At 42.6% G+C, this 12,339-nt stretch overlaps 1 protein-coding gene across 2 annotated transcripts in view; it reads right to left on the bottom strand.

Moving 5' to 3' along the window:
* The window catches only part of LOC110531973 (plexin-D1), a 114,703-nt gene that overhangs the window by 39,899 nt on the left and 62,465 nt on the right, over positions 1-12,339 (bottom strand). For both annotated transcript variants that reach the window (XR_016483223.1, XM_021615522.3), the window contains exon 13: positions 5,145-5,290. Coding sequence is in view for 1 of the 2 variants with exons in the window: in XM_021615522.3 (XP_021471197.3) it covers positions 5,145-5,290 (146 nt within the window). In the remaining variant the exon portion in view is untranslated. The remainder of the gene's footprint in view (positions 1-5,144; positions 5,291-12,339) is intronic.

The raw sequence follows: 12,339 nt of genomic DNA on the forward strand, positions 1-12,339 counted from the left end.
GATTTTTCATGAGTTTCACAACTTTTAGAAGAAAGCTAAACACAGACATTATGATAGAGATCCTTAGAGGTTCCGTAATAATATCTATGGTAAGTACTATACAGTGTTGGCTAAACCCAGAGGAAGGGGACTTCAAAGCCCCCCCGGCCAGATGCTGCGAAACACAGAGGGGCTTAACGAGGTGACTGGATGTTTGTTTTATAACCTCATGGCTCTAATTAAGCTTCATATTGTCACACAGTACTGGGACCAGAGGGACGCAGTAGGATTATCCATACAGTGATGGAGTAACAGAAAACATTCTGCAAGGCTAGATCCCAGATCTGTATGTGCTTTGGCCCTGCTGTATTTCAGTCAGAGGAACTGGCTAAAACTCATACGGTACAGATCATGGACCAGGCTATGATACAATGACTCCCCACAGAAATAAACACAGGGGAAACCATGACGCCCCACCCCAACCCTGCGTGGCTCGAAGCCCATCCCGTCACCCTCCTCTTGTTCAGCACGTGCGGGCAGTTTATTTAGTCAGGTGGTTGGTTCTATAACGTCCATAAATACCTGGCAACCCAATCAGGGGTCTAGTCGCTGACTGACAGGAGGCTTGATCGTCTGAGGGTCACATGAGATAGGTACCCCAGAGACAGGGCAAGACCAGAAAAAGGGCTGGGCTGACGGATGGGTCTGAAGGGGATCAAGGAGCTCATAGAGCTGGATCAAGTCCCAGTAGTTGTTTGTTGTTTTGAAACAAGTAACTGATTGCAGCCAAATTCTCAGCTTTCAGGGACAGATTTCCACGTTAGAGAGTTTAAATCTCAATGCAATGGGATCCCCTCTAGGGAAAATGATTCATCATTTTGGTAAATTAATGTGAAACCTAGCTCAGTAAAACTACGTCACCATGCTGTAGACACCTTGGGGAATACGTAGAAAGCGTAAGCTCGTTGATGGCACATTCACAGCTCAATAGGGACTCATTGGAACGCAGCGCTTTCAAAACCTGTGGCACTTCCGGATTGGATTTTTCTCAGGCTTTCGCCTGCAACATCAATTCTGTTATACTAACAGACAATATCTTTACAGTTTTGGAAACGTCAGAGTGTTTTCTATCCAAAGCTGTCAATTCTTGTCTTGACAAAATATCCCGTTTAAAATGGGAACGTTTTTTTCCCAAAAATTAAAATACTGCCCCTAGAGTCGCAACAGGTTTTAACTATAAATGGCCAACTGATTGAAAGTGTTGTATAGAATATTACAGTACTTACTATAGAATTCTGTAGTAAACTGTAGTATATTGCAGAAAACTATACTAAACAATGTAGTATCCCTCGATCATGTGTAGGACTCAGCATAGAATTTTGTGGTATATTGTAGAATACTATAGTAAACCTTACAGTATTATCCACATAAGAAAACACTGAACCGTGCCCATTCCCATCCCTAATATCCCAATTTGTGCCACCCATAAGTGAGAAACCTACATGTCAAGTAGGGTTAATATATTTTGTTCCCTACAGGTTATAGAAAAGAGCAGAAACTCTGAACTCTACGTTCAGAATCCAGTCCTTGTTTAGGAAAATATGTTATTTTAGTATTTCTCCAGTAAGTTTCCTCAAGATGAAAGCCCTCTACTTCTATGTCAAAAATAATAAAACCAAATCATTTTAGTAAATAATTAAGCGGAGCCAGTTCAGAAAGGAAACCTGAGTGCCCCGCCTCAGGCTGACACATCAGCTGAGATGGCATCAATTACAGACTAGTATCAATCACGCCTACCTTATTTGGCGGCCTATTTAAGCTGACCAGGTCTGCTCAATAATCCTGCTGCCGCTTGCTGTTACTGCCACTATGCACTGACTTCTTGCTCCCACCACCACCACCCCAACCTCCACCTGTTAGGTTCTGTGTTGACGCTTTGCTTGGGCAGCGACCTACCCTGAAGGAGCAGAGCCTATATCGCCAAGACTTGCATTGTTCATTGTTAAATAAATGGATTAACATACAGTATATCACAAAAGTGCGTACACCCCTCACATTTTTGTAAATATTTGAGTATATCTTTTCATGTGACAACACTGAAGAAATGACACTTTGCTACAATGTAAAGTAGTGAGTGTACAGCTTGGATAACAGTGCAAATTTGCTGTCCCCTCAAAATTGGGCCCAATTAGCCATTTTCCCTCCCTGGTGTCATGTGACTTGTTAGTGTTACAAGGTCTCAGGTGTGAATGGGGAGTAGGTGTGTTAAATTTGGTGTCATCGCTCTCACACTCCCTCAGACTAACTGGTCACTGAAAGTTCAACATGGCATCTCATGGCAAAGAACTCTCTGAGGATTTGAAAAAATAATTGTTGCTCTACATAAAGATGGCCTGGGCTATAAGAAGATTGCCAAGACCCTGAAACTGAGCTGCAGCCCGGTGGCCAAGACCATACAGCGGTTTTAACTGGACAGGTTCCACTCAGAACAGGCCTCGCCATGGTCGACCAAAGAAGTTGAGTGCACGTGCTCAGCGTAATATCCAGAGGTTGTCTTTGGGAAATAGACGTATGAGTGCTGCCAGCATTGCTTCAGAGGTTGAAGGGGTGTGGGGTCAGCCTGTCAGTGCTCAGAACATACGCCGTACACTGCATCAAATTGGTCTGCATGGCTGTCGTCCCAGAAGGAAGCCTCTTCTAAAGATGATGCACAAGAAAGCCCGCAAACAGTTTGCTGAAGACAAGCAGACTAAGGACATGGATTACTGGAACCATGTCCTGTGGTCTGATGAGACCAAGATAAACTTATTTGGTTCAGATGGTGTCAAGTGTGTGTGGCGGCAACCAGGTAAGGAGTACAAAGACAAGTGTGTCTTGCCTACAGTCAAGCATGGTGGTGGGAGTGTCATGGTCTGGGGCTGCATGAGTGCTGCCGGCACTGGGTAGCTGCAGTTCATTGAGAGAACCATGAATGCCAACATGTACTGTGACATACTGAAGCAGAGCATGATCCCCCTCCCTTCGGAGACTGGGCCGCAGGGCAGTATTCCAACATGATAACGACCCCAAACACACCTCCAAGACGACCACTGCCTTGCTAAAGAAGCTGAGGATAAAGGTGATGGACTGGCCAAGCATGTCTCCAGACCTAAACCCTATTTCGCATCTGTGGGGCATCCTCAAACGGAAGGTGGAGGAGTGCAAGGTCTATAACATCCACCAGCTCCGTGATGTCGTCATGGAGGAGTGGAAGAGGACTGCAGTGGCAACCTGTGAAGCTCTGGTGAACTCCATGCCCAAGAGGGTAAAGGCAGTGCTGGAAAATGATGGTGGCCACACAAAATATTGATACTTTGGGCCCAATTTGGACATTTTCACTTAGGGGTGTACTCCCTTTTGTTGCCAGCGGTTTAGACATCAATGGCTGTGTGTTGAGTTATTTTGAGGGGACAGCAAATGTACACTGTTATACAAGCTGTACACTCACTACTTTACATTGTAGCAAAGTGTCATTTCTTCAGTGTTGTCACATGAAAAGATATACTCAAATATTTACAAAAATGTGAGGGGTGTACTCACTTTTGTGTGTATTTCCACATGGCGTTTTCTTTCTGAACTACAGTAATGTCCCCAAAAACAGTAAGTAAATAATACAGCATACCATTCTATAGTCCGCAAAAACATTACAGTAAATACTACAGTATACCATTCTTTAGTCTGCAAAAACACTACAGTAAATAATACAGCATACCATTCTATAGTCCGCAAAAACATCACAGTAAATACTACAGTATACCATTCTTTAGTCCGCAAAAACACTACAGTAAATACTACAGTATACCGTACCATTCTCAGCAAAAACACTACAGTAAATACTACAGTATACCGTACCATACTCAGCAAAAACACTACAGTAAATACTACAGTATACCGTACCATACTCAGCAAAAACACTACAGTAAATAGAACAGTATACTGCAGTCTGTAAAAACACTACAGTTTTTACTATAGTATATACATACTTTTTTTTTACTACAGAACCTCGCTTTACATTCCTCCACCGCCCAGAGAGGAAATATTTTGCGATCTAGCGCGTGATGTTTTGGCTACTATGAGCAATGTCTCTGGACATTTACCCAGAGAGGAGGACCAGGATAATCAGCAATGGAGCCTGAGGAAGGCGGTATTTGTGCGTGTGCGCACGCTTGGTGCATGCGTGTATGTGTTGAGGTAGAGAGGGAAGCCAACCAGGACACTCAAGGATATGAAAGAGTTGGCTGCTTGAACTTCTACTCTTTCCCCAACAGATGTGTCCAGAGTGGGTACTGAATTAGTACCCCTACTTAGCCTACATGATGAATTACCTTGAAACTATTGACACGTTCTGACTTCATCTCTCTCTCTCTCTCTCCAGAGCAGTACACTTCCCTCTGGCACTCAGATGTGACCTCTGACCTCTCAGCACACGAACAGACACCTGTCTCAGCCATGGTCGTGGTGAGGTCACGCAGGTATGTGTGTGTGTGTGTGCATCTATTCAGTGTGTGCGCCTGCTGTAAGACAAACTGACATGTTTTGGTTTGTCAGCACCACTACCTCCGAAGAGGAAATATTTTGCTGTCATAACAACCAGCTCAGGGAACCAATGAGGGACGAGCAAGCAGGGTGAGGTCATCCCTGATGTGAAATCGCGGGATCTGGAGTGACCTGGAATGTGTGTGTGTGTGAGTGTGTGTTTGGGAGTGTGTAGTGACAGGTTAGACCTGTGGGTCAACCCAGCACTGGTCTGCATTCTACTACTGCGTGATTGGCTCCAGTGGAGCGGGAGGAGATAAACATTTCCATCCGAGGAACATTCTGGAAGTCGGTATGGAGGTTTTGCTGTGGTCCTATAGTTACAGTGTTTCCATGGAATACTATGTGCAGGTGTCAACCCAGAGTTCTGCTGTCTCCTTGGTGATAGTGTTGTGGGCCTTGAAGTGTCTCCTTCATTTTAACGGAATGGTTTAAAATGAGAAGTGCTCTTCTATATTATGCTTTTATAAATTACCCCAACAGCATCATTACAAAAATTCTGACACCTGTGCAAGAAGACACTGAACGAATGAATGCATCAACTAATTAAATAAATGAATGAATCAATCAATCATAAGACATTTACTTACTCCACAGAGACAGTGTATTGGTCAGGAATGATTGTACATGGGAACATCCCGATGGAGACCTCCACTACCTCAGCCCTGCGCCCCATGTTCCTACCCTGCACCGTGAGCAGGGTACCTCCCTCCAACGGCCCACTCTGGGGGGAGATCTAGGAGGGAGAGAGGAAGAAAAGAGAGGGGTAAGTTCCCTGACCGGTAAAAGTGAATGTTTTTGCTAGCAGCTACCCATAGATTCCCATAACACTACCTCTAACTTCCTTCATACTGGACACAGAGACAATTCAAATGGTATCCACAAGTTTATTTGACTCTTGGGAATCAGATAAAAGGCCTCATTGCCAAAGTGTCCATTTTAAAATATTCAATAAGAACACTTTTTGGCACTTATTTCCCAATGCCAGAAACACATACAGTGGGGAGAACAAGTATTTGATACACTGCCGATTTTGCAGGTTTTCCTGCTTACAAAGCATGTAGAGGTCTGTAAATCCAGAAAATCACATTGTATGATTTTTAAGTAATTAATTTGCATTTGACCCAAGTTAAACAATTTAAAGGCAATGCTACCAAATACAAGTACTCAGTGTACGTAAACGTCTGACCCACTGGGAATGTGATGAAAGAAATAAAAGCTGAAATAAATCATTTTCTCTACTATTATTCTGACATTTCACACTCTTAAAATAAAGTGGTGATCCTAACTGATTTAAGACAGGGAATTTTTACTAGGATTAAATGTAAGGAATTGTAAAAAACTGATTTTAAATGTATTTGGCTAACACGGCACCCAAACCGGCTGCCCGCGTGTGCCATCGTGCGCTATCGTGCATAAATGTATTTTACACCAAACGCGATCGCGACACGCAGGTTAAAATATCAAAACAAACTCCGAACCAATGACATTTATTTGGGGACAGGTCAAAAAGCATTAAACATTTATAACCAATGAGGAGATGGGAGAGGCAGGACTTGCAGCGCGATCTGCATCAGAAATAGGAATGACTTCTATTTTACATGCTGACCAGACCAGACACGTCGCGTGCGTGTGCGTCGCAAAATACATTTAGAAATCCATGTTATTCAATTATTGCGCCAACGAGCGTCTGCGATGCCAAGGGATAAAATAGAAGTCATACCTATTTGTGACGCAGATCGTGCTGCAAGTCCTACCTCTCCCATCTCCTCATTGGTTTATAGAAGCAGGTACCCACGTTATACCCACGTGGGGGATGGAAAGACGAAATGTTTTGTCAGTCGTCGTGGTAATAATATGAAAGTTTAGATGCCAATCACCATATAAGTTAAAAGAGGAAAAAGCTTGGAAGGAGGAGAGATGACTAGAAACGATTCAGTTGATCGTTTTATGTGGGATTAATTGTCGGAGTAGAGGACCTTGTGCATTTCAGGTAAAATAACAACTCAATGTTTATATCCCAGGACAAATTAGCTAGCAACAGCAAGCTAGCTAAATAGGACAAATTAGCTAGCATATGCAAGCTAGCTAGCTAAATTGCCATACATGTTTAATGCTTTTCGACCTGTCCCCAAATTAATGTAATTGGTTCAGAGTTTGTTTTGATATTTTAACCTGCGTGTCGTGATCGCGTTTGGTGTGGGTGGACAAAATAAATTAATGCACGATGGTGCACAATGGCGCACGCGCGCAGCCGGTTTGGGTTCCGTGTTAGCCCTTGAAAACGCAGACGCTCGTCGACTTCAACTGTAAATTGTACAACTGTAAACTAACAAATAATTATTCAAGTTAGAACCCATGTATATTAATATATAGCACCAACTACATAAATATCTGATAGGGTCCATTGTCTGCTACCTGGACTAATCAGAGGTGGTCGGTGACTTTTAAGATGAGGGAGGATGATAAAAAAAATGCATGAGCATGGCCTTATTTCTATTTCATCATATTGGATGACTGTTATTCATATTCCATTCACCCAGCTCAATGAAACATCGATAGGTTTAGGCTACTACATGACACTCACATTTTCCCTATAACCATCATGAGGTTGCTACATCCTATCCTATGAATGAAAGTTTATAAAGAAGGTGCACAGGTCGAGTGAATTTTGAGTAATCAAGGTGACAGACAGTGACACATTCAATACCGTCTTGCACATACTTGCCTGTCTCTAGCTGATCTAGGGTGTAATCATTAGTCCAACAGCTGCAAATTAGAGTTTCTATTGGACAAATTCAGGTATGTTTATCCCCATTTCGTTACGTTTGCTTATGTTTAAGAAACATTTTTCATCAGAATCAGCAGAATGAATACACCCCTGAGCACACGCAAACACAGTTCACTTTCATAGCAACCACATTAAAACAGCATGTATATATTTGCTCATTGTGTATATATAAGTCCTTGTCACGACTTCCACCGAAGTCGGTTCCTTTTCTTGTTTGGGCGGCGTTCGGCGGTTGACGTCGCCAGTCTTCTAGCCATCGCCGATCCACCTTTCATTTTCCATTTGTTTTGACTTTTCCCACACACCTAGTTTACATTCCCACATTATTTAACCCTCTGTTCCCCCCATGTCTGTGTGTGAAACTGTTTGTTGTAAAGTGTTCACTCTGACTGGTTCGCGACAGGCTATTTTGTATCCATATTTTGATGTTCTGGGTGCCGTTGGTTTTGCATATTAAACTGCTCCGGTTATTACCCAGTTCTGCTCTCCTGCGCCTGACTTCCCTGCAACCAGTCACGCACCTCTTACATTCCTTCTCCTAACTATCTACGCGCTCTCCTATTCCCTTCGCTTGTGGACTTCAGTGCACAATTTTGGTATTTGGTATTTTATTAGGATCCCCATTAGCTGTTGCGAAAGCAGCAGCTACTCTTCCTGAACAATTAATACAATCGTAACCGGACAATTTACATTGACCACCCCCCCCCCCCCCCCCCAATCCATTTTTGTACACTGCTGCTACTCGCTGTTTATTATCTATGCATAGTCACTTCATCCCCACCTACAAATTACATCAACTCACCTGTACCGGGCGGCAAGGAAAGGTTGTTAGATCGAATCCCCAAGCTGACAAGGTAAAAATCTGTCGTTCTGCCCCTGAACAAGGCAGTTAACCCACTGTTCCTAGGACGTCATTGTAAATAAGAATTTGTTCCTAACCTTTATTTAACTAGGCAAGTCAGTTAACTTCACTAGGGTAGGGGGCAGCATTCGGAATTTTGGATGAAAAGCGTGCCCAATTTAAGCTGCCTGCTACTCAGGCCCAGAAGCAAGGATATGCATATAATTAGTAGATTTGGATAGAAAACACTCTAAAGTTTCCAAAACTGTTAAAATAATGTCTGTGAGTATAACAGAACTGATATGGCAGGCAAAAACCTGAGGAAAATCCAACCAGGAAGCATTATTATTTTGAAAGGCTGTTTTTCCATTGAAAGTCTATCCACCATATAAAGACTTAGGACCCAGTTCACGATCTCTATGGCTTCTTGTACATGTGGCCAGTCTTTAGACATTGTTTCAGGGTTTTACTCTGAAAAAAGGAGGGAGATACAGCACTTTCAATGAGAGGCCAGTGGAAATTTCCAGCCATGTGTCCTGCGTGTGATCGGGAACGCGCCTTTCTTGTTTCTCCTTTTCTATTGACGAAGCCTTTGTCTGTTTGAAATATTATTTATTATTTATGACAAAAACAACCTGAGGATTGATTTTAAACATCGTTTGACATGTTTCTACTAACTTTTATTGTACTTTTTTGACTTTTCGTCTTGATATTGAGAGCACGCATTGTGCCTTTGGATTTCTGAACTAAACACAGCAACAAAACTGAGGTTTTTGGACATAAAGAGGGACATTATCGAACAAAACAAACATTTATTGTCTAACTTGGAGACCTGGGAGTGCCACCAGATGAAGATCATCAAAGGTAAGTGATTAATTTTAATGCAATTTCTGACTTTTGTGAGCCCTCTCCTTGGCTGGAAAATGTCTGTATGGTTTTCTGTGTCTAAGCGCTGACCCAACATAAGCACATGGTGTGCTTTCTCCGTGAAGCCTTTTTGAAATCGGACACTGTGGTTGGATTTACAAGAAGTTTATCTTTAAAATGGTGTATAATACTTGTATGTTTGAGGAATTAATTAATTATGGGATTTCTGTTGTTTTTAATTTGGCGCCCTGCAATTTCACTGACTGTTGCCGAGGTGGGACGCTAGCGGGACACTTGTACCAGAGAGGTTAAATAAATTAAATAAATATGCGCGCACACTGACTCAGTACCGGTGCCCCCTATATATAGCCTTGTTATTGTGTTAATATTTACCAAGTAGACTAAAATAAAAAATGTCATGTGACAAATAAAGTTGGATTTGATTTGATTTGACTACAATCATGCAGTCAGAAATCAGTTTAGCAGTTACACCGGCAGGCCTCGGTGGCAATAAATGAATACAACCAAAAGCTTACCTTGACTTGGAAGAGTTCCAGTGTTGGATGGCCATAGCCAGCTAGCTAACATAGCATCACTCTCTGTTTGAGACGGGCGTTTTGAGTAGGCTAAACTAGCTAGCTGTATTCACAAGTGAAAGTGAAAAAAATATAACCAAATTCCTCCAACCCTCTCAATCTCCCACTCTCAATTCTCCTTAATTTTGGAAGATTTTTTTTTCTTCAAACTGTTCATCTATTGTCTTTCTCTCTCTTTGAGTCCACTACTCAGCACATTGTATGCAATGCAGTGCTAGCTAGCTGTAGCTTATGCTTTCAGTACTAGATTAATTCTATGATCCTTTGATTGGGTGGACAACATGTCAGCTCATGCTGCAAGAGCTCTGATAGGTTGGAGGACGTCCTCCAGAAGTTGTCATAATTACTGTGTAAGTCTATGGAAGGTGTTGAGAACCATGAGCCTCCTAGGTTTTGTATTGAATTCAATGTACCCAGAGGAGGACAGAAGCTAGCTGTCCTCCAGCTACACCATGGTGCTACCCTACAGAGTGCTGCTGAGGCTATTGCAAAACAGTGTGTCAACCAGTTGGAGAACATTCCTAGAACATTACCAACATTATTATAACCAAGTTTGAACTTTTAGGAAACGTTCTGTTAAAGTAATGAAAATACCAAGAAAATAACATTTTTTTTGTCAAGTTCCACAAAACTATCCTGCACCATTCCCAGGAATAATCATAGGACAACTACACTCTCACCAAGGTCTAAGAAACATATGGTTCTCAGAACATTATGTGCTCGTTGGGATTGCTCTTCAGCTCAAGATTCAGATATAATTGAGACAGACAGTCCCTCCACTCAGCTTGGGGTCAGGTTTCATATAGAGGGCTCATCAGTATGTACCTCTCTGAGCTACAGCCCTGTATCTGTGCTAGTTGAGTGGAACCTTAATAGTTCTTCCAGGACTCAAGTGAGACAGAGAGGGCTATATAGAGTCAGTTTGTGAGAGAGCAATAAGGAGGAAAGACAGAGAGGTAGATGGAAAGGAGTGGGGCAGATATTGAGCTAAGAGAGTTAGAGTGAATATGGGGGAGAGGTGATAGGGTAGTGTGTGAAGGTGAGAGAGACAGCAATCTACTCCCAATCCTCCAGTAGCCTATTTACCCTACATACCTCCGTCCCATTTACTCCTGTGACGCTCAGAAGCATGCTCTCTTTCACAGATCATTTCAACCCTGGCCTTTCTTCTCCCAGTGCTCCTCTCAGAAGCCATGGAGAGGACGGCAAGAGTATTTACCATTTCCACTTTATTTACCACTTCTAAGGGAAAACAACCACAGAGATTGCTTTTGCCTGGGAGCCAGAGATGGCTTACTACCATCAACTCATAGTGTAGCGTAGCTAGCTTAGCGTGGTCTAGAGTGGAAACAATGATGATGGATGACGTTGCTCCTAGAGGCTGATCTGAGGTCAGCTTTGTTTTTTTCCCCCGTTCATGTTTAGGGAATTGGGGGTGGGAAAGTTGGTCCTAGATCTGTGTTTAAGGGAACGTCTATCCAGCAGGTCCAGAGGTTCCTGTCACCTTGGCATCATGCTTTATAGAGTGACCCTTTGCCTTGGTGTCCCAAGGTCGCTGTGACCACGCCGTGTGTTATGTCTGGCTCCAGCTTGCTGCAGCTCTATCCCCCATTTGGTCTGGGTGAAAGGGTTAGGCAGAGGGTCTACCTTAAGAAAGGAATTCACGTGGACATGTGATTGACAGCTGAGACACACAAACACTGTGCTTCCGAGGTAAAGTGAGAAAGGAGGACAGTGTGTAAGTTACACATGCTTACAGTATATTACCATATAAAAGCAAACTGTTATAAATCCAGCATAAACCTAAATCTGTATAAGACCAAGACTGTGATGTACAGTAAGTGTTTGGTTATACAAAGCTTTTGGCATTCAAGTAGTTTATCCCAAAATGAGTTACAGTTTTAAGCTTTTAGATTAAATAGTGACAAACATGCAAACACACACACACACACACACACACACAAGCTCAACTTGGTAAGTACAGCAATTATCACTATGTATCTCTGAGCATCTCACTCTCTGGTGTTAGCATGTCTGGGGTTAGTGATAGCGTTAGCTGCCATGTTGCTCATTTGCACCTCTCACTCCTCTGTGAATGAGTCTCAAGCTGAGCGGAGGACAGTACAGTACAATAACATCAGGAAACTTCCTGATCCAAAACACCTTCAACAATAAAGGATCTCATCCTGACAGGAAATTATGAATTGTATGATCTTCTGAACATACTAAATCATTTGGATAAAGAGGATCGGCCCTCCAGATTATATACCCAGATTATGTACCCACCATCTCTGGTTGTTCTGAAATTGTTTCTGTAGTTACGATTAGCATTCCTGAAACATTATTTTGTTGAAATATAATTTGATCTCTGGAGAAATTAAGCTAATTGATTACACCCAAATTAGCCATTTTAATTTATATGATTCAGATAATATTCAATAAATTAACCACTGGATGCCCGATTAACCTCTGGATGCCTAGTCCCCATTGTAGTACTTGGAACCGGGCTGATCACGGAACGTAAAGTATGTTAGTGGGTCCTCCCTGGGGTCAGGTTCTCAGTCTGGGCTTTTCAGACCGTGGTCTCAATACTCTATATCACAGGGGCCACAATGCTTGAGCTGGGGATGATGGGCTCTTGGTCCCTCTCCTTGTTAGAGACATCATGTTGGCTGGACAGGGCATCTGCC

This window comes from Oncorhynchus mykiss, chromosome 9 (genome assembly GCF_057628025.1).
Source record: "Oncorhynchus mykiss isolate SJ-2025 chromosome 9, ASM5762802v1, whole genome shotgun sequence".
NCBI classification, from domain to species: Eukaryota; Metazoa; Chordata; class Actinopteri; order Salmoniformes; family Salmonidae; genus Oncorhynchus; species Oncorhynchus mykiss.